At 39.7% G+C, this 22,868-nt stretch overlaps 2 protein-coding genes and 1 pseudogene across 2 annotated transcripts; all 3 read right to left on the bottom strand.

Annotated features, from left to right (window-relative positions):
* Positions 1 to 12,333: 12,333 nt before the first annotated feature.
* LOC146635807 (uncharacterized) lies at positions 12,334 to 13,212 on the bottom strand. Its single transcript, XM_085350220.1, has one exon. The coding sequence runs from the start codon at positions 13,210 to 13,212 to the stop codon at positions 12,334 to 12,336; it is 879 nt and encodes a 292-aa protein (XP_085206346.1).
* Positions 13,213 to 18,259: 5,047 nt separating this feature from the next.
* Positions 18,260 to 18,955, bottom strand: LOC146635806 (uncharacterized). Its single transcript, XM_085350218.1, has one exon. The coding sequence runs from the start codon at positions 18,953 to 18,955 to the stop codon at positions 18,260 to 18,262; it is 696 nt and encodes a 231-aa protein (XP_085206344.1).
* A 3,090-nt stretch (positions 18,956 to 22,045) lies between these two features.
* Positions 22,046 to 22,868, bottom strand: LOC146635805 (uncharacterized; annotated as a pseudogene).

The following is a 22,868-nucleotide window of genomic DNA, read 5'->3' as shown; positions in this document are numbered from 1 at the left end:
CTTATGTATAATAACGACATAAAACAGTTTTGTAAGGGATGATGATAAAAAGCCATGGCTTGATCTACACTACTTCTTGTGTATTTTCTTTCAAGTTGTATTTATACAATACAACAACCATTAAAAATAAATTAGAAATTAATTAGGAACTGCAAAGTTACTGTAATAAACTGTGTTTACATAATGATACATGACATGATTTACCATGCAAAACCTTCAGAATTTACTCACTAGGTCTTCTGTTTCTGGTCTTCTGACCTGTGTGAGTCTGGATATAAACAAGTGTACCATTCAAGGAGTTTATACATTAACTTGGGTATGTGTGTGTGTGTGTGTGTGTGTGTGTGTGTGTGTGTGTGTGTGTGTGTGCGCGCATCTGTTTGCATGTTATATAACCAGTGTACACAATAACCAACTGTTATTCGGTATTCAGAGAGATGCAAATTTTGTATCAGGTTCATAGACATTTTAGCCTATGTTTGATAATATAACAGTCTCAAGGGCAGGTTACTGTTATGACAATCTGAAAAAATCCAAAATGTCTGTCAGCACATGTTTTGTGCAGTTCTTCTTTTGTTGTTGTTGGTTTGGTTGATTATATATATATTTATACATCCAAAGGTCCCACATCCTCTTCATGTAACCCGTTCTGGTTGGACTTCCATATACAGACAGACAAACTGGTGAAGGCCAACCAACCTGATATAGTACTTGTAGGACAAGCAGAGGAAGACGGCCGTAGTAATAGATGTAGCAATACTGAATGAAAGCAAGGAGAAGCATGCAAAGCTGGAAATGCACCAAGGGCTGAGAGAAGAACTTGAGAAAATGTAGAGGGTGAAAGTAACAGTGGTCCCCTTAGTAATCAGAGTGCTCTGTGCAGGGACCCCCAAGCTAGATGAGTGGCTCCAGCAGATCCTAGGAGCAACATCCGAGATCTTTCTCCAGGAGAGTGCAGTCCTAGTATTATCAATGATACTGCACAGAAGCCTTTAACTCCCAGGCCTCTGTTAGAGTACCCGAACTTAAAGGATAAACTACTCGCAAGGGCAAGAAAGAAATGCTTAAATATACATAATCTTCTGTCAAACTGTAAAATGACTGCGGAATTTTCAGTGCTGTAACATTCCTAATCTACTTTCATTCTGGTCCTGCATTACTCTTGCAACACAGTAGTTTGCCTGCTCTATGCAAAAAGAGCAGAGGTAACACCAGGCTACTTGGCAGAGAGAACCAGATTCCTGACATCAGCACTGTACACCGGATGCCCATGCTCACCACTGGGGAGAAGTAAATTGAAATTACAAGCACATGTCCACTCAGCCTTAACATCAAAGTTGCCGTTATGGCTACAATGGTGTGAAATGCCCTTATCTTTGACTTGTCAGCTCGCTCTCTGTCTTTGCTACCATCTCCAGGTCCTGGACGAATCAGAGTGCAAAGAACAGAGAAGCTACAGAAAGAGACAGCAGCTGCAGCAAAAACCAAGATGGAAAGTTCTATGAGAAGGTTTAAAGAAATAGGCAGAAATTTTAAACCTACTGTTGTAGGTAAAAGCAGCCAAGTGAATACGAGTAAAATATTTCTGATTTTGACCCCATTCCTGTTTTTGAGGCCCATGTAGGTGATTGGATGAACAACAGCCAGGTACCGCTCAACACAGGTGAGCGTATGAATAAAAATCTGCCCAATTGAGATGGAATTGACAAGAAGCGTTCCAGCAACTATCATGAAGAAAATATTGCAGAAGACTCCACCACAGACGACTGCGCCACCACAAATGCAGATCATCTCAACAGCAACCATGTGGTAGGTGAAGATGTCAGAGTGGCTTGTGGTTTCTGCTCTGGAGGCAGAGCGCTGCTTTTGCCATCTTTGTAGACCCAGGTAGATGACCACGATGCAGACAGGAAGGATGATGATGATGTCACTAATACAGAAAGCAGTGAAGGTAATAGTACTAGGTCTATTAAAAAAACAAACTAGTGAAGAATCAAAGTCGGATGAGGTGTTAGACTGGGATGAGGAGTTGACAGACATAACTTTAAAGTAAAGAGGAGGAAGAAGAGAAGGAGACATAAAATATGAGAAGGAGAAAAATCAAAAGAGAGGGGACATACATCAAAAAATGAGATGTTAGCTTGTCAATAATATTAATATACTGTATTTTTCGGACCATAAAGCGCACCGGACTGTCGATGAAAGGGTCTGTTTTCACACATAAGGTGCACCGGATTATAAAGCGCATTAAGTGAAACAAAACAGTCAGATAAGCCAAATTTTACTCAACCCATTCTTCTTGGTTCCTCCACTTCCGTACCATTGATTCACTAATGTTGTCATGTTATAAGACCCAGATCACTCCGCGAGGCTCCTGACTTCAGTAGCTGTAATGCTCAGTCTATCCATCAAGTACTGCGGCTTTGTAGCTTACCAAAGTCTTACTAAAACATTTTTTGACAGATTTCTGAGCGCCATGTACCACATAAAATCGATTCGAGGTCAATAAGCACAACCAGAATTCATACATAATGTGCACTGTCAATTTTTAAAGAAAATTAAAGGATTTTAAGTGCGCCTTATAGTGCTGAAAATACAGTAATCACAATTACACACACACACACACACACACACACACACACACACACACACACACACACACACACACACACACACACATTACCAATTTTGAAAATAAATATCTTTCTAAAGATATTTATTAAGATGAAATTATCACTAGTAGCAACCGATTCAATCCACATACACAAAGAAATCAAACCATAGATTTCCATACATTTATATGTAAACATGTGAAATAATACAGGTAAAATTGTTGAACACATGAAGAAAAGAAGGTAGAAAGTCATGACGGCAGCTGAAATCTGTCGGTAATCAGGAAGAAATCATGACACTTAAAGAAAATTAATATCATCTGGTTCTATAAAACATACTGATGGCATTGGTTAATGAAGAATTTCTAAACTACTGAAGGTTCATGTGAGAACTCCTGAACCATAATCCAGAAGTGTAAAGAACATTTTAGATGGAGGGGTGGAAAGAATTACCAGAATTGTCCAAGAGTCAAGGAGCAGTTGTGGAGAGCTACAGAAAGAACTGGAATCAGCTGGTGTTTCATGCCCCCATAGCCTATATGCATGGTCACCAGGCAAGACTCCATTAGTGAGGAAAAAGGAAAGGAAACAGCATTTATAGTCTGGTCAGATCAGACCATAACTGAACTCTTTGGATACCATAATACATTCCATGATTGGAGGTCAAAAGCAAAGCCAAGTGAAATTTAAGAACAGCTAGCATGACCAAAGTACTAAACATAACAAAAATGTTAAAAATAAAAATACAATAACAATAAACAATATAGAACAAAAAGCAATAAAATCCAACCAAAATTAACGTTTCTATACTGGATTAAAAGCCAAACCAAAAAGTTGGGTCAATTGAGGATGCTTTTCTAATTTGAAATGCCAGTGCATTCCACAATTTCGGAGCTGCAAATGCAAAACCCTGATTCCCCCCCACCCCGGAGCTTCTTATGAGTCTTCAGCACATCCATTTATAACTGGTCAGCTGATCTAAGAGACCAAGAAGGGGTTTACAGGTGCATTAGGTCATATAGCTACTTGTGCTTTTAAAACAAATACATTTGAATAGGCAGCCAGTGAAATGGATAGATGAAATGGCAGTAATATGCTCCCTTCTCTGTGTAGCAGTTAAAAGCTGTGTGGCAGCATTTTTCACCAACTTAAGACGAGGAAAGGGCGACTGGCTAATATCAAGGTACGAGTTACAGTAATCCAGCCAAGTCGGAGTATAAGCATCAATTACTGTTTTTAGATCATCTTTTGACAAAATAGGTTTAATTTTGGCAAGCTGCAAGCTTGGATGTAAAAAGCTGGATTTCACTTCTGAATTTATAGACTGTGTGGAAGAATGGAGGTTCATTTTTTTTCATGTGTGGATTGGATGGGTTGTTACCGACATCTAGTGAGAAACTTATGAAGTGCTACCAAATACAAAAACAGTCACTCACCTTTCCAGTAGTGTTCTTTATCTTTTGACTGCTGCTCTCCAAACTGGACTGCAGGGCTTTGGTCCCTGTTCTTTATGTGTATTTGTACTTGTGCATCAGGGGTGTGTGTGTGTGAATGGACAGTTTCTTTGCATATTACAAAACCATTAAAAGTATCTTCTCTATGTAATAAGGATTTACATGTAAATCGCAGTAGGCAAATTCACTTTGATGGTAAGTGAAGATAAAAATTCCAACCTCTGTTGCATTTTGTTAGAAAAACTTGACAAACTTTATGCAAATAAAGGTAAAAACAACCGAGTTTAACATCTCTTTAAGTAATTATTTTTGTCAAACTTTTGCCATTAAACAGACCAACTTTAATTAAATACAGTACACTATGTCTGAAGTAGCCTGATAACTTACACACATTTTTTCCTTCTACATAAATTGATAATGTCAACCTATCACATTGTGTAGAGTTCACTGTAGTAAAAGGTAAAGAAAATTTCCTCAATAAAAGTATTCATAGCAGCTAATGTGAAGAGCCTCAACTCTGTAATTTGCAGTTTGAAGAGAAATTCTTAAAATGAAGAGCAATACTGAACTAAAGACGAATATTGAATGCATACCATCACAGAAACCACTGCTGTGGCCAGTGTTTCAGACTTGGCTTTAATTACTGTACGCAGCTGGACAGCTATCAGTCAGATGAAAGATTTGTGTATGGAGTGTAGTTTGGATTGTGTTACAAGTAAAATGCAACTGGCATGTGGGCTGTTTGCATATCTCAAAAGCAATAATACTTGCTTCTTGTTTGTTTCATAATGGAATAGGATTTTTTTTCCTGTGTTGTCTCAATTTTTTCACAAATGCACTGATCAGCTGAAAAGGGTCAAGTAGCCAAGTGTTTTAGTGACAAAACTACAAACAAAGTTAATTAGACCTTATTGTTGATAATATAAAATTGGTTTGGTGTACTAGTGCATCTGACTTTATATGATCAGCAAACACAAAGGCAATATTCACATGAAGAGGCCCACTTTTTGAGCCTTTAACCTGCCAAAGTATTTACAAATGCACCACCTTAAAATGATTTAATGTTGTGATTGGTGTGGGAGTAGGGACAGGCTTAGGGCGTCGGGGGATTCACCAGGAGCATCTTCCTTGGAGGGCTCAACCCAGGGTATTGGTCATGGCCTATTAAGGGCTCTGTTGGCTCTTAGGTGACGGTTTCCTCGTGGCTGCGTGCAGCGGGGCTAGGGGAGGGTCTGTGCTGACGGACGTGGGTTTCTGACCTGGGCTGGGGCCCTGGCTGGGCCTCAGGGGCTTGGGTCCTGGTTGGTGTGTTGCCGGGGTTGTGGGCGGGTGGGTGTATGGGGGTCCAGTCCTGGCGCAGGGTGCCACCTGGGGGGCTCTTCAACTGGTGGGGGAGGTTGTTACATCTTGCAGGAGCTCTCCTCTCTTCAGGAACTCACTCTGCAGGAGGGGAAGATACAGGAGAGGTGGAGGAAGATCTCATGCTGGGCGTCTATTGTCTTGTGTAGTCTGGAAGATGAGTGGATGATGGGGTGGGTGCAATTTTCTCTGAGGTTGGGTCGGGTGGCTCTGTGGGGCCGGGCGGCGCTGCTGTACTGGGCCCCGGTCCGGATGGGCCTGGGCCCCCTTTCCCTGGTGGGTCGCGGAGTATGGGGGTGCCTACTGGGGTCAGCGGGGGAGCTGGACCCAGGGAGGGGTCACTTGCCCCTCCCTTCCTTCCCTCCCCATCTCCAGCTGCCTCCCTCTTCCCGCTCCACCACAACCACCCACACATGCAGGGCCTTGGAGTAGGGGTATGTCACCAGGGTGCAGAGGAGGCTACCCCCCCCCCCCCCCCCCCCCCCTGTCCCCTTCTGCCTGCCTGTACCTCAATTTTATCCCACAACTTAGACATTCACATTACTCACACTCTCATAAAACATACATATAGGATCTTGGGGGTGGGCACGCTACACGAAATCCAAAAAACCATCAGGGCGTACACCTCACCCCTGGCGTCGTTGCCCACCCCTCAATTTTAAATACACGTAGACATTGAGGGCTAGCAGGAGGGACTATGCGCTTACCTGCTGCTCTCTGGCAGGTAGCTCCATGCCCTCCTGGGTTTTAAAGGCACCTTCGAGCACACATGCATCAACACTACAATGAGCGGGTGGAGGGAGGTTTGGAGTCTTCTCTCACCCCCGTTCTCTGCGGCCTGCTGGAGCGGGGGGGCTAGGAGGAGGAGTTGGCCTTCCGACTGCGGTCTGGGGTGTGGGGCCTCCCTGCTGCTGCGGAGTCGGGGCGGTCTGCTTCTCCCCACCGCAGGGAAAAGGGTAACACCACCTGGGTCTGGGTGCAGTTTCCCCCTCCAGGGGCAAGGGTACCTAGACCCGGTTCGTAGAGTACGCTTGGGGAGTGTGATCGTGTGTACAGCGTCTCTTTATGTCTGTCCCCACGTTGGTTGAGTGTGGAGTAAGTGCATATGAGAGCATGAGGGTGCGAATGGATGTTTGTATCTGTGTGTGCCTGTATGTCTGTGTCTATATGTCAGGTCGGGTGTCAGACACCACCTCTCTGGGGACATCTCAGGCCCTCTAAGATTTGGAGGCCTATCTCCCCCCACCACTTACCCTACCAGTGGCAGACGCCCTCAGACATCGGTGCGTTGGTGGTTCTTTGTGTCCAGGGGTGGGCGTCCAGGTACACACCGGCTCACTCCTTGGTGGCTGCTTATCGGGGCCTGGAGCCTGGGGCTCGCTCGGGCCACTTCGGGCGTGGGGTGCCCTCGGCCTTTCGGCCTCGGGCTTGGTCACTCAGGCACAGCTGGCTGCCGGCGGAGCTCACGGGCACGTCACTGCAACTCCCCCTGGCTTCTGCTCCGCGGCTGCTGAGTGAGCCCTCATCTGGGACTCTCCTCAGCTCTTTCTGGGACAGTGGCGCGGCTGCCCCTCTGTTGGTCTTCCTTGGTCTCTTGTGTTCTGGGGGCCTCTGGATGTCTGGAGTTTTGATCTCCTCCATACCTGCTTCATGCCCTGGAGGACGGGGCTGTGCCCCCCCCCACACACACCCTCTAGCAGATCATTACATGAAGGAACCTTTTAAAAAAACAAGCACGCTCATGCTCACAGGTGTACACACGGGTGCTCACACACACAAACTACACCCTTTTTGGCTCCTACCTCAAAGCACACTGTGCGCTGTCGATCTTACGTGCTGCACAATAATGTTTAATATTTAGTATTTACAGTTATATTCCCATAGATCATCGTGATGTTGTTTATTCTATTGCTTTCGTTTTCTTCTGCTTGTTTTCTTTTTTCATTCTCAACAGGTGAAATTAAAAAAGTATCTACTGTTAGCTAGTTTATTGTGATGGTGTTGTTTTTATTATGTTGCTCTTTGTTGTTTGTTTTCTCTTCTGTTTTTTTATCTCCATACAGGTGATCCAGGTGTTTTGATTGTTTTTCTCTCTTTCTTCCCCCCTTTCTCACCATCTGTTCTCCCCTCTATTTTTCTTTCGCTCCCTCTCTTTCTTTCATTCTTTCTCCCTGTCCTATTCCCCAGTCATGTCTGTCCTGTCTTTAAAAAACAAAAATAAAATAAATACATAATTATAATAAAGGTCAATCAAATGGACCAATATGACAAGGCCATGATGATCCACTTGGCATCTTTCTTGGCCTTCAGACAACAATTCTGATGGCTAAAGATCCAAACGGGACAGGCAAAAAAAAAAAAAAAACCATTTAATGTTACACTGTGCAAAAATAGCAGTGCCCAACTGTGATATATCTAAAGAAGAGTTCGAATAACAGTAGCTCCAAGTATAAGAAACTGCCTTGCTGTCTTTGTGTATTTTATTATGTATGAGGAAAAATGTTTTTTAACAATTTCAAGGCATATGACAAATTACGGATGATGATCAGAATCAGAATCGTGTTTATTGGCCAAGTATATGTGCAGACACATACAAGGAATTTGGTTCCGGTAGATGGTGGCTCTCAAGCACAGCAATGTAAATCACACACACACACACACACACACACACACACACACACACACACACACACACACACACACACACACACACACACACACACACACACACACATGTCTATTTATACATTACACATGCATACACATACATACACAAAGCTGTGTAAACCAACTATAAATAACTAATCTAAACTTATATACATAGAACAGAAATGAATGAGGTGGAATGAATACTACTAAATGTGCATAAGGGGCAGTTGCAGTCTGGCAGTGGGAGCAGTGTGACAGGTCAACTGTTTAGAAGGGAGATGGTGAGCGGAAAGAAACTGTTCCTGTGTCGGGTGGTCCTGGTCTGCAGGCTTCTGTACCGTCTGCCAGAGGGCAGCACATCAAAAAGTCTGTGTGCAGGGTGTGAGGGGTCTGTGATGATTTTCCCTGCCCGTTTCCTGGTTCTTGAGAGGTACAGATCCTGGATGGAGGGCAGGGGGGCGCTGATGATCCTTTCTGCTGCCCGTACAGTCCGCTGCAGTCTGCTCCTGTCCTGTTTAGTGGCGGCTCCATACCAGACTGTGGTGGAGGAGCACAGAACAGACTCAATGACCGCAGTGTAGAACTGGATCAGCAGCTCCTGTGGAAGACTGTACTTCCCCAGTTGTCTCAGGAAGTACATCCTCTGCTGGGTCTTTTTGAGGATGGAGATGATGTTGGTCATGATGATGATGATGATGATGATGATGATGATGATGAAGAAAAATAAGTGGATGGAATGTGGAGGAAAATAAGTTAACATAACTAGAAATCAAAAGAAACTAGGAATTAACAGTTTATAAAAATGACATTAAAATTAAAATCTGTACATGAAAAATGACTAAAATCTTTAGAAAGCTTAAACTACTGAATACATGAAAAAGTATGGAGGGAGTATGGAGGATCTTGAGTACCAAAATGAATGAAATCATACACATCATACAGTCTATGCTCACTGGGAAAACACTAAAGAATTTTAGGCAGATCAGCTATTTTCTGGAGATCTGATTGGTTGGCAAGCTGTGAGTTCATACACGTTGATCTCTATTATGGATCGTGACCTGATTGGTGGTGGTTCGCTGCATTAGTTACAACAGTGATGTACCCCGGTTAGAAGGAACAACCTTTATAGTATTGAAAACAACAAGGTTAACTCTAAAGTTACATAGATAAGAAAAATCCACCTATGTAGTGCAGGCCTTAACTGGACAGTCAACTTTCAGCTCGAGCCACTTTGTTATTCCAGTGAAAAAATTGTTTTCTTACACTCACACACGCTATGCATAATTAGAACCATGCACGCATTGCGCTTAGAGAAATGTAGTCACACTCAAAACAGTATTACCAATTACCAGTGTTTTCCTCCGCGGATGTGTCACTGACACAAACAGGTTGACGGTGTACCGGGACAGTCACCCAGCCAACCTGTTTTTTTTCTTAATCACATTTGATGGTATCAGATACAGAAACCACAAGTGTGTCTTGGTTGGTGGTTAACAACTTTACAGTTTAGTTCATCAACTGTTACACCTTTATGCTTAACCTGAGTCTTGGCCTCTTTGTATGATAGGCATAAAATTGTGAATCCCCAGACACAAACTGTGTAATCTAATTCTCCTCCTCCGCCACCTCTTCATGGTAATCGGGATTCAATTCTTGCATTGGCCTTTGCTTTCTATAAGGTCTCAGAATAAAAAACAAACAAACAAAAAGAAATGTTGAAGCTAAGCTTAAATCTAAAGTCTACAAATCAAAAGGATCTCTCTACCAGCTTATCAGAAACAGTTGATGGTCCACATTTATGCTCTTTTTAAACACTTAACTTACTTACTTATCACTGTCTGTACATAACACAAAGCCTTGCTCAAGAATATGTATTTGTTTATTTGCTTACCCACACATTAAAAATCACTTTAGAATGACAGGAAGTACATTAACCCATGTAAAACATATGCAGTGAAATTGTGAAATACATTCAATTGCAAATTGTAAAAGACACAGTCTCTATTTCTTCTTTGTGTACCACAAAATTAAACAACTTTTTAGTGCAAATACACTTTACAACTCATAAAAATAACATTGTATAATTACTTATTAATAAATACTCTTACCCTTAGTATATGCACACACACACACACACACACACACACACACACACACACACACACACACGCACACACACACACACACACACACAAGCATAAAAAGTTAACTCATTACGATGTCCATTAACATGATCATTTGCCAGAATTCAAATGACATGCATGTCAACGATGCCTGGTGTGCATTCAAATCGAACAAAGCAATTTAGTTCAGAGCCGCTTTCCTCATAATGTCATTCAAATTTGAGCCTTGTTGGGTTTTTATGCAAATATGAGAAGGATACCTGGCTTAGTAGGAAAACGTACAAAAAGGTCAAAACCCCAGCAACATTGTTATGTTAACCTACTTCAGTGTGTGGCCTTCACACACTGATCACAAGGGCAGTATTCTAAGGAGGGAAGCCCATAACTCCCCCAACCCAGTAGCCGCTTTCGGATGACTGAACTCCACACCCTTCCTCCAAGGGAAAGAGTATTTTAAATCACCAATTCATATTTTAGATTGTACTTTTAGTACCTAAAGATATTTTTGTATTTCTTTTGTGTCCCTCAGATCAATAATTCAGTTATTTTATACTATTTGTGTGACACAATTTGAGTATCAAAAGCGCAGAATGTGTAATTCACTGAATATAAATTGTTAAACAAATGTGAAAAACAGTTTAAAGGTTTAAATGTGCCTTTAGTAATTAGTGTTCCTTCATTTTTTTTGATACCATTGCTTGCTTGTTTGTACAGTTTGGGTTTGCGAACATGTTAGACTCAGAGATTGCTCTGAACTAATCCAAAACTCCCTTTAAACCATCATTGCATGCATGTGTAACAGGTGTAACGAGGGCTGAATATTTGATTTGATTTTTTTTTTTGTATGGTTAATTTTTAAAAAAATAATTTAAAATAACTTTACGGTATGAAAAGGTCAGACTTGCACTCTACTTTTTCATGGACACAAACTTTATTATATCTCATAAAATAAACTTTCTCAAACACTGGTAAGGAAGAAATTGCTGTTGTTGCTGAAGTTTATGTGTCATTCATGACACATAGTACATGATAATTACAAAGAAAATAGAAAAAGCTAATCTAGTAAAGGATTTTCTATGCAGTGAAGTAAGTAAGAGTCAAACCAAGTTCTACCAAGGGATTTTAATTGTTCTATATAATTAATGAGAAACGAAAGACATTCTGATAACAGTTTGATTAATATGATTATGAAATCAGTTTAGCAGTAAATACAACAATTATATGAATCATTTTTATGTACAGTACACTGTCAAAACAAATCAGAAGTGGAGTGAAGATGTTGTTCTCTCAGCAAACCGATTTTCCTGTTCTGAGTGCAAACCCCAATGTTAACACCAGAGTGCAGAGCAGATTCAACCAGACAAAACATGCTGTCACCAAACATTTACTTCCTACACCCTGAATAACCCGATGCCTAACTCCAAACAGATCTCAACACCCAAGCAACCATCTACCTCTCCTAGATCAAAACATAGAGAACTGAAAAGGCTACAGAAAGAAGTTACAGATAACCTCAACAGACAGAAATACACTTTCATGAGGATGTTTTCAGTCATCACCAAACCCATCTTTGCAACAGAAAACCATATATAAAATCACATCAGATGGAAGAATAAAGAAACCTCTGCTAGTGATATATTTAAATCTACCCTCTGATACCAAACCAGCAGATGATACTATTCAGATGAAAACTTTTACCATGTCTTTTCCCAGTTTTGATGAAAACCAAACAATGTCAGCGACTGAGAATGCATTATATACATAAGCATTTACAAGCTGTTTAACTTTTTTGTGAAATGTTGGCACAAACGTTGTTCTCTATACACTATGGAAATAAATAAAATTTATGTAATGAGTTGCACTGCACCCTGAAAACTTTTGGGCAAGACCAAACTGCTTGATTCTGTCTCTGTACTCTCATGAACTTTGTCTCAAGACCTTAGCAGAGGGCAGACAGACAAACCTCAACAGCAATTTGAGAAGGTGAATTCAGCATCCAACATTAGATTTGTTTTTCAAGAACCAGAGTAATACTGAGGCACTGTGGAGCCAAAGCTTTTAAATAAATAGAGGTTAAAAAATATCTTCGTCTTGTATCTGTGGTCCTTTTGGTTTTGTAAGTCTCGCTTTTTTATATTAGGTTTTGTTACACACCACAAAGTAATTTCCCGTTTTGTGTAAAAATAGAAGAGGTAACACTAGACTGGAGGGCAGACTAAACCAGAAAACTACTGTTATTATAACACAATTACTACTATCCTTTGACTTATTCATAACACCCCAAACCAGATTCCAAGCAAGCCTCAACCCAAGCTCTACTAGTACGATGACAATAGTATAGAATGCTCTCTGTTTTGATTGGTCCACCCTCTCCTTTTTTGCACCCTGTTCTCCTGGGCCTGGATGAATCAAAACATGGAGAACAGATAGGCTAAAGAATGAGATTAGGATTAACGACAATATCAAAAGGCACCAATCCAGAAACAAGTTCCCCAATATTACCAGACTCATTGCTGCAGAGGAAAACAGCCAAGCACAGATGGTGCTGATGTTTCTAATACTTATGCCTCTTTTATTTCTCAGGCTCAGGTAGGTGATGGGGTGAACGACTGCTAGGTAGCGCTCGAAACAGGTCAGGAGGTGGAAGAACACCTCTCCGTACCAGGTGAAAGAAATTAAAGCGGTCCCCACCTCCACTATGATGAGATAGTCCCTGTAAATACCAATGCAACAGATGAAACACCCAAAGAGACCAAACAGCTCCATGATGATTATGTGGTAGGTGAAGCAGTCATAGTGACTCATCGTTGTTGCTGAGGATGAAGTATGGTTTTGCTGCCATTTTTGAAAACCATAGAAGAGGATGAGGATGCAGGCAGGGAGGAGGAGGAAGATTTTAGTGATGCTGAATGTGATAAAAACGAAGGAGCTTGGCTTTAAAATGAGACAATACTCATAAAGGGGATCAGAATTGACGGATGAAAGATTCGGATAGGAGGAAAAGTTGAATGACATCTGGAATAAAACACAGAGAAAAATGGCAGGGATTTGTTAAAAAAAAATAAAAAAGGAACTCTTGTATAGTAATGCTGAAACGGTGATTACTTCACCAAAGGTACTTCACAATGTTTTCAGTAAACTGGCAACTGAACAGTGTTGTGCTTATTTTAAGTGATGGCATTTAAACCTAACATACATCAAACAATACAAACAAAATATTGGCTCACCTCATCGGCAGTCGAATCTCACTTCCACGGCGTGTAATTCAGACACTGTCATAAACTCCTACGTGGCCAAAATATAAAGCACTTTAAAACATCAGTGAATGTGTTTGAATAATGTATGGAAGGATGGGTCAGGAGGGGTTTTGCATGTCACAAAAGAAATTGTAGCTCTGTAAATCTTCTGTCATGGTTCATTTCTATAGGAAAATATTTTCCATTGCTCTGTATTTTTTTCCAGGAATATATCAGGGCACACACCCTTGCTAAAAATATATATTAGTTGATAAAATAAATTACTACCACTCCTACCAAATCCATGTTATACATCTAAAACTAAACTATATAATGTTTTTCTATTATTATTATTATTATTATTATTATTATTATTATTATTATCATTATTACATTGACTATAGACATTTTTTGTGACTGCAAAAAATGTCTGTATTTATGCAAATGAAGGAAACGCCCAGAGTGTCCTTGTTGGTGTCTTTGTGGCCACCCCGATCTTTGGTATCGGGGTGGCTGTAGCTCAGGTGGCAGAGCAGGTCAGCTACTAAACAGAAAGTCGATGGTTCGATCCCAGGCTGCATCCTGGCTGCATGCCAAATATCCTTGGGCAAGATACTAACCCCATGTCTGCCTGCTGGTGGTGGTCAGAGGGCCCGGTGGCGCCTGTGTCTGGCAGCCTCGCCTCTGTTAGTGCGCCCCAGGGCAGCTGTGGCTACAATGTAGCTTGCTATCGCCAATGGGTGAATGACTGAATGTAGTGTAAAGCGCTTTGGGGTCCTATGGACTAGAAAAGCGCTATACCAATGCAGGTCTTTTACCATTTAATAAGCCTGCAAATTATTACAGGCTGGGAACTGTTTTTTTTTTCTCTCTGTTTATTCAAACAGAAAGGTGCCATGGTTATTAACATAAACCTTTACCAGCATAGTTGATTTATCTACAGCCTGAATGATTTTTTTCCCATATAATCTTAAATTAATGGTTTAATTATTATCGCTATAATATAGTTGGCTGAAAGAGCAGATTAATTTAACATTTAAGATAAAGACAAACAAACACAAATACTGACAGAATTATTTTTGTTAAATTCCTTGACTAATTTATCTTAAAGTCACTTTGATGCATCAAAAGCAAAACAAGTTGCCAATAAGAGTCAGTCTGCCGTCACATAAGTTTTTTGCATTCAGATTTCAGTCAAAACAAAACCCCCAGAATTAGAGACAGTTGGTGCGTTGTATCAAAAATGTTGTATGTTGTATGTTGACTGCCTATGTCATTTTGCAGAACTGCAAAAATGATGAAAGGCAAATGGTGTTCGGTATTGCAAAAAAAAAAAAAAAACAGGTCACAGAAAAGATACGCTCATTATCATGGGTTCTTACAAAAAACAAACAAAAAACAAAATAAAACAAAAAAACAAAAGTAAAAAATAAATAAATAATAATAATCCCACAACAATGGAAGATTAAACAAAATAACATTAAAAAAAACAACCCAGTAACCAAGCAACCACCAAATGTTCATGGCTGCAAGGCGGTGGCTATGGTATTTTTACTGTATTGTCACTGACTGAAGTGTGTACATCCTCCCAAACTGTAGAACAATCTTTCTATTTCTAACTAATTGAATATTAACAGTTAACCAAATCATCTAACTCATTGGATATTATTATTTTACACTGCAAATTAATTTTCCTGTTTTAATTATTATTACTATTGTTATTGTTTGGCATTGCATCAATCAAATAAATGCAAGCATCATGAGATATATCTGCAGAAGGGTCTTGATGGTTTAAAATATAGAATAATAATGAAAAGAAAATAATGATAAAAAAGCCTCAAACATGCACTACACACACACACACACACACACACACACACACACACACACACACACACACACACACACACAAACACCTACCTTGTACCATGTCTACTTTACTGCTGCTATATATAGGGATAAACCGATGCCTCATTGAAATATACAGTGCGTTAACACATTAGTGTGTATCTGGATAACATGAAAGTTTTGCCTGTAAAACAAATTTAAACTGTTCAACAGTGTAATTTCTTTCCAACCAAAAACATCAGTTTTTTTCAGAAAGCACCGCAAAATAATGCATCAGTCATCTCAACCTTTTAAAAAATGTTTCCAATCTATGATACAAATTAGAGTTCTGCATGGCATGGCAAACAAAACGTGACAGATCATAAACTTAAATCAGCAATCCATCAAATATTTTACTAGGACATCACAGTATACAAACAAGAATGATGTAAACCGTGGTTTTGTTTTCCTGTGTTGTGTTTCTGGCAGAAGTTTTTGGACTTTTACTAAGATAGCTGTTAGAAGCTGACTCAGTACATTAAGATATTTATTAATGAATCATATTTTCTTGATCTTGATTTTTTCTTTTTCTGCATGTTTAAATGGCCTGTATTTATATAGCGCTTTTACTAGTCCCTAAGGACCCCGAAGCGCTTTACATATCCAGTCATTCACCCATTCACACACACATTCACACACTGGTGATGGCAAGCTACATTGTAGCCACAGCCACCCTGGGGCGCACTGACAGAGGCGAGGCTGCCGGACACTGGCGCCACCGGGCCCTCTGACCACCACCAGTTTAAGACAATTTGGAAGCATAATTGGACTTCAGTGAGTGAGTCAGTGAAGGGCAGGAGGTTTCTGAACGAACTGCTCCCCATCATGGGCAACCCAGAATTCCTTCTATTTCAGAGTGATTCAACCTCGCTGCCATAACACTTTACTTCAGGTAACTAGTCGTACTGCTCTCTATAAAACTGTATAAAAACAGTCACAGCTATAGCATGTATTATACCTGCTTGTAGCTGTTTTTTTTCTATTATTTATAGGCTACATATTATTTAGTAATGCAATTTTCACTACTTCATCTGTAATTTACTTTTGATCACTGTTAGGGATGGGTATCGAAAACCGGTTCTTGTTGAGAACCGGTTCCCACTGTTTCAATTCCTTGGAATTGTTTGCCATTTTTGCAAACGATTCCCTTATCGATTCCAGTCGCCCCGAATGACGTCACCACGTTGCGGAGCGTCATTTACCTGGCAGGAAACACGGCGCGAAAGCGGCTCAAACGCTCAAAAGTTTGGTTATACTTTAAGAGAACGGATGACAACAGGGCAACTTGCAGTGCTTGAAAAGTAGATATTTCATTTAAGGGAGGGAACACTGCGAATATGCAAAAGCTTACACTGACCTTAAATGAATGTCGTGTTTTTAATTCCGCTCCGGACTCGTGAATCTCAACCCAGCAGCAGCGGTAACGTTTGCACGTCCTCTTCCGTTAATGCGGCAGGTAAATAATCAACTAACAGTGCATATTATGTCAGCGCGATCTGTCTTATTACAAAACCTGACATTACTGTGCATTTAGGTGATCATGATGAGAGGTGAATGGTTGTCTGTCCTTGTGTGTTGGCCCTGCGACAGACTGGCGACCTGTCCAGGGTGTACCCTGCCTCTCGCCCTATGACAGCTGGGATAGGCTCCAGCGCCCCCCGCGACCCTGAAAAGGATAAGCGGAAGCGAATGGATGGATGGATGGACCTTAGTGTTCTCCTTTTTAAAAAAGAATCGATAAAGAATCGAATCGTTAAACAGAATCGAAAATGGAATCGGAATCGTGAAAATCTTATCAATACCCATCCCTAATCACTGTTGTATAGGTAAATTTGCCTACCTTGAGTCCTGTCACACTTTAAATTTAACTTTGTTGTTTAACTTTTTAGGCTGTGCAATTTTTGTCATTATCCTGTTGCTGTAAAACAATAACTTCCACTTATGTGATCAAAACATTTTCTGTCTATCAATTCAGCCTACATTTGCAATTGTAAATTGATTGCAGTGGCCTGGAAATTTCAAAATGCATTTGTTTCACTGATGCTGCCTCTGTATTTGAAATAATGGAATAATTAAACAATACATGCAAAAAAAAGAGAGTAAATGACAAAATTGTATTTAAATGCATCAAAAATAGAGGTAAAATATACAAACTGTGACATATGAAGAAATTGTTATGTTTCATTTATATAATAACTTTTGTTGGTGGCAGTTTTGGTCCTCACCAAGAAAAGTGGCCAAACAATGCACAGTGTACCTTATCATTAATAAGAGACGGTGTCACTCTTTCAGATAGAAAAAAAGAGTCAATAAAGAGTCACCTGGTATCTCTCTCTCTCTCTCTCTCTCTGACACCAAAAAATCACATTATCTGTTATTTCAGAAATAAGATAATATAGCAAGTACATGAACATTACATGATTTGTAACCAGACGGATACACAGGAAGAATAATAAAGCATTTCCATTAATTTAGAGACATCTATTTAACTTGAAATTAAATTAATTTTAATCAAACAGCTGACTAAGAAATCCTCACAAGAAATTGGTAACATTTAAACATTAAAGTTCCAGCATTTAAAGAGACAGACATGTCTATAAACAATAAGTAAGATCAAAACAGAAGAAACTTTGACCTAAAGTGGGCTTCTTTAACTCATAAAAAATCAAATAAAATTTAAATAAATATGCACTTACGATCAGCACAGTGATTTACCAGCATTCAGTGTTCAATCCAGTATCACATCAGAAATGTGTTATAGACACGACAGTCTACTGTGATATGGCCATACCTCATCTGCTGTTACTGCAGCTTACTGCAATGTCTGTATGTGTGTTTATTTCACGTTTTGGCGAAGCGTAAAATGGACATGGTGACCTTGTGTGTCAATTACACGCTTTGTTTTGATCTTTATCTTCTTATATCTGTAGTTACTTTATTTATCTTTCAACCTCACTGGATATTTTTTTATTACAAACTACAACTAATTTTCCTGCCTTATGTAGAAAGAGCAGAGGTAACACCAGACTGCAGGGCAGATTAAACCAGAAAACACATCCCTTTATTACACAATGATTACTTTCATTTGCCTCAAGGAGAACAGCCCAGACCAGACCACTTGCTAACCTCAACACCAATGCTCCCAGTATGGCCACAATAGTGTAAATTGCCTTGTGCTTTGACTGGTCAACCCTCTTCCTGCCCACACCCTGTTCCCCCGGGCCTGGATGGATTAAAACAAAAAGAACAGAAAGGCTAAAGAAAGAGACAGCTGTCAAAGATGATACCAAGAGGCAAAAATCCACTGCTAGCATTACATCTTTCATCATCCCCAAACCCATTCCGAAAAAGGACAACAACCAGACACAGCCAATGCTGACATTCCTGATCCTGGTCCCTCTCTCACTTCTCAGTTTCCGGTAGGTAATGGGATGAATGACAGCCAGATAGCGCTCCATACAGGTCAGGTTGTGAAATAAGATTTCGCCATACGCAGTGAAAGAATAATGAAGCCTTCCAACAAACAATATTGTTAAGTTGTGCCTGAATATACCCCAGCAACAGAAGATACCCCCAGAGAGACAACTCAGCTCCATGATGACCATGTGGTAGGTAATGCTGTCTGTGTGACTCATCATTGCTCCGGAGGAAGTGGAATGATTTTTTTGGCGTTCTTGGAAACCATGGTAGAGGATTTTGCTGGAGAGAGGGATGAGGAGGAAGATGTTTGCGATGTAGAATGTGGTGAAGATGAAGGAGCTCGGTCTGGACATGAGGCAGTACAAGTCTAAAGGAAATTGTGAGATGACCAAGGAAGCATTGGGATGAAGAAGAGAGTCAGAAGATGTGTGAATGGTCATATCTGAAAGAGGAACATGACATTTTGAAAAACAGCGATGAAAAAATACAGGAAATTTTGTGTCTTCTTAAAAATTGATTGATTGAATATTTGATTGATTAGTTGATATTTGGCAGGACATTTGGAAACATCCTCTTTTGAAATGTTGACATTGGTATTATATCATATGAAAACATTTGCACTAATACTAATTAATCAATAAAAACATCAATAAGAAAGTTATTTTAGATCATCAAACAATAAAATATTTAAAACACCTGAAAGCTTTAAATGAAACCCACCTTGTCAATGGTGTTTATATTAGATCTTCTGTCTGTTGTGCTAAGAATCAGAGACTGTTGAGAATGATCTAAATCTAGATCATGAGGAAAATATTGTATTTGTGTAAGAGGTGGAAGGAGGGCTGTGGGGTTTTTGCATGATGCAAAACAAATCATTGTTCACGGTCAATTTCTGTAACTCAGTGTCCAAACTGAGGACGAGACCATAGAAGTCAAATAATGTTTATGTCAATAATGCTAATGATCTGATAAGCAGAACTTCACTTTGAAAATTGTGTCAGACTGAAATGCCAAATATATAACAAAATGCACAAATTGCATACAAATATAAAATATTTGAATAATATAAAACATTAGCATATTTTATAGTTGTCTAATTCCAATTCAGTGAAGCAGTTAGATTACAAAAATAAGTCATAACTATCTTATACGTACAGATTTGGTAAATTTGGTTGTCTACAAATAAGTCAGATTTTAGATATTATTGACACTGTCACTCTTTCTCTTGGTTTTTGATAGATTACAATGAATGTGGTTCGGACATTTACATCAACCTTATCGTAAATTAATAAATTTGATGAACTAGTAAAAAAAAATTATCTTGTGGTGTAAGCAGATCAAACTTTAATCTTCAATAACTTTAATCTTTGACCCAATATTTGCAAAACAAATCATCAACAAATTAGGGGCGACAGATAATGCAAGTGTCAGCCTGTCTCCTCAGCAAGAGAATTTCTATATTCAAATGTCCCCCAGCATTCACAAATATGAAATCAAAACAGATGATTATGCATAAAACATAATGAAGTAAAGATAAACATATTAATAAAAATCACACAGTGTAAATAAATAGAGTTATACCACTTGGTTATTTAAAAAAAAATCAACCACACCCCAATTAGAATTTTTTAATGCATTTTGTTTTCAAGAATCTTACAGAGTCCGTTTTTTTTATTTTAACTGTCTACTTTGAATAAGTCTGCCAGTGTGTACATCAGAATGTGTTTCGCTTTGTGGCTAAAGTTCAGACTGGGTTTGGGGAAAAAAATTACCATATTTACATGCTTGTCTGTGTGCCACAAAAGCATCCCTTTGATGAATTATGTAATAATTCCATTTGTAACTTCTTGTGAATGATCTCCAACTCTACAAACATGCAGTCAGTGACAGTAGCCCTGGATCTGCTTTGCATATTTAGTGAGCTTGGTGTAAAAACACATGAAGTGGTTCTCTACATACTGCACATTTTGGTTAGAATTTAGCAACTGGTTGGTAAGGTCTAAGGAGCTTGGAAAGAAGGTTGCTAAGGGCAAATCTGCATTCCTCGACAAACTGGTTGCAGGAGGTTTTTGGCAGTTGCTAGTTAAAATCAGTCGTAAAGAACCAAAAACCTGCACCAAAAGTTCCCTTGTGATTGCAGTGGTCACTAAGCAGATGCTTGACTGCCTGTAACATGTATATATGATGCTGACTTGTCTGTAAACAATGCCAAATACTTAGTGAGTGGTAGAGAGACTTGACGAAGTGCAACACAATCTGGGAATGGAGAATGTAGGCTTCAAAGTTGAGCCTTACAACTTCAAAACATTAGTTAGATACTGAAAATCTAGTATCTTCAGTATCTTCTATGTAAACTATTTTCAGTTGTGACAATCTGCTAAAAACCAAATCAATCACAAATGGTAAATGGCCTGTATTTGTACAGCGCTTTACTTAGTCCCTAAGGAGCCCAAAGCGCTTTACACTAAATTCAATCATCCACCCATTCACACACACATTCACACACACATTCACACACAAGGGGTTTTTCAGTGCAGCAACATAAACCTCTTCATAGATACTCAGATAGAATATTTAGCTCACAGCCCATTTCAGGCAGCAGCAGTCCAAGAAAGTGGACCTAGAGTATATTACAGTTTATGGACAAAAGTATTATTCCAAGCAACTGAATAATGTGGAAAACTGCAATGGCAACTTGGCCAGCATGCTATATTTTTTGGGGAAAACGGGACACAGGAGAGTCTAAATCATGGACAAAGTCAAATTATGCAGCTCATTTGGTGGTCCCTGGTTTTATTTCAAATTACTCTAGGTGCACTTAGATAGACCAGTAGGTCTACTAACTTATGTCAAACATAAGGCCAGGGACACAGAATCGGCGTGGTGAAGACTAATCCGGTCCACTGGATGACTTTGGAATATGTGAAGGTGGACCTAAATTTTGGATTTTTAACTGTATTTTTACAAGTTTTACAGCTTTTTCTACTGATAAAGACCTCCCCATTGATCATTAACTATAAACCAAATTAATCAAATGATACATTTGAGTTATTTTACGAATCACCTTTACTACTATAATTGAATTTATGCTGTTGAAGTTATGATTCTTTCTCTTAAGGAACTTAAGGAACTGACCTCCCAGCCCATTGTTCCTTCAGTGGGCTGGTATCAGTCATTATGCAAATATACTGTTTATAAGATTTGGGGAAACCTGTCTGGCCCACATAAGATTAAAGTTGGCTCTAATTGGGCCGTAATGTAAGATGAGTTTGAAAACCCTGATCTAAGCCAATCTAGACTTAACTTCAATACATTTTCTTTTCTGACAGCACATAAATTCCCGTTCTGTGTAGAAATAGCATCGGTAACACCAGACTGCAGGGTAAGTTAATCCAGACAACACTTGTTATTAGGTCACAATCCGTACTTTTTAAAATATACAGAACACCTCTCACCAGGCCACTAGCGAACCTCAACACCAGAACACCCAATATGGCCACAATGGTATATGCCTTTTTCTTTGATTGGACAACCCTTTCCCTGTTCCCACCATGTTTTCCTGGGCCTGGACGAATCAAAACAAAGATAACAGAAAGGCTGCAGAAAGAGGAGATTATTATAGATAATATCAAGAGGAAAAAATTGACACTTTTAAAGACGATGTCATCCATCACTGCAGGCAACCCTGCAAAAGCAAAAGAGCCAGACACATCCAATGCTGAAATTTCTGATTCTTATTCCTCGTTCTTTTCTTAGGCTGAGGTAGGTGGTAGGATGAACAACTGCCAGGTAGCGCTCCACACATGTCAGAACATGGAAGACAGTCTCTCCAGACCAGATGAAAGAATAAAAAGTCCCCCCAACTAAAATTACTATTAAATTATCTATGTAGAGACCACAAGTGCAGATGACACACCCAAAGGTTCCAATCAGATCTACAATGACAGTGTGGTAAGTGAAGCAGTCAGAGTGCCTCATTGGTGCTGTTGAGGAGATGGAATGCTTTTCCCACCATTCTTGGAGACCACGGTAGAGGATGAAGATGCAGATTGGAAGGAGGAAAAAAATAGTGATGAGGTTGTATGTGGAGAAGATTACAGAGCTTGGACTGAAGAGGAGACAATCCAT

This window comes from Diplotaxodon limnothrissa, linkage group LG3 (assembly GCF_057381915.1).
Source record: "Diplotaxodon limnothrissa isolate DT_005_m linkage group LG3, D_limnothrissa_male_GT1.1, whole genome shotgun sequence".
Taxonomy (NCBI): Eukaryota; Metazoa; Chordata; class Actinopteri; order Cichliformes; family Cichlidae; genus Diplotaxodon; species Diplotaxodon limnothrissa.
This window is presented reverse-complemented; position numbering and strand designations above follow the sequence as displayed.

Bases quoted from the DNA above. Each gene is read 5' to 3' on its own strand.
- LOC146635806 (XM_085350218.1), bottom strand. From the start codon at position 18,955: ATGAGTCACACAGACAGCATTACCTACCACATGGTCATCATGGAGCTG.
- LOC146635807 (XM_085350220.1), bottom strand. From the start codon at position 13,212: ATGTCATTCAACTTTTCCTCCTATCCGAATCTTTCATCCGTCAATTCT.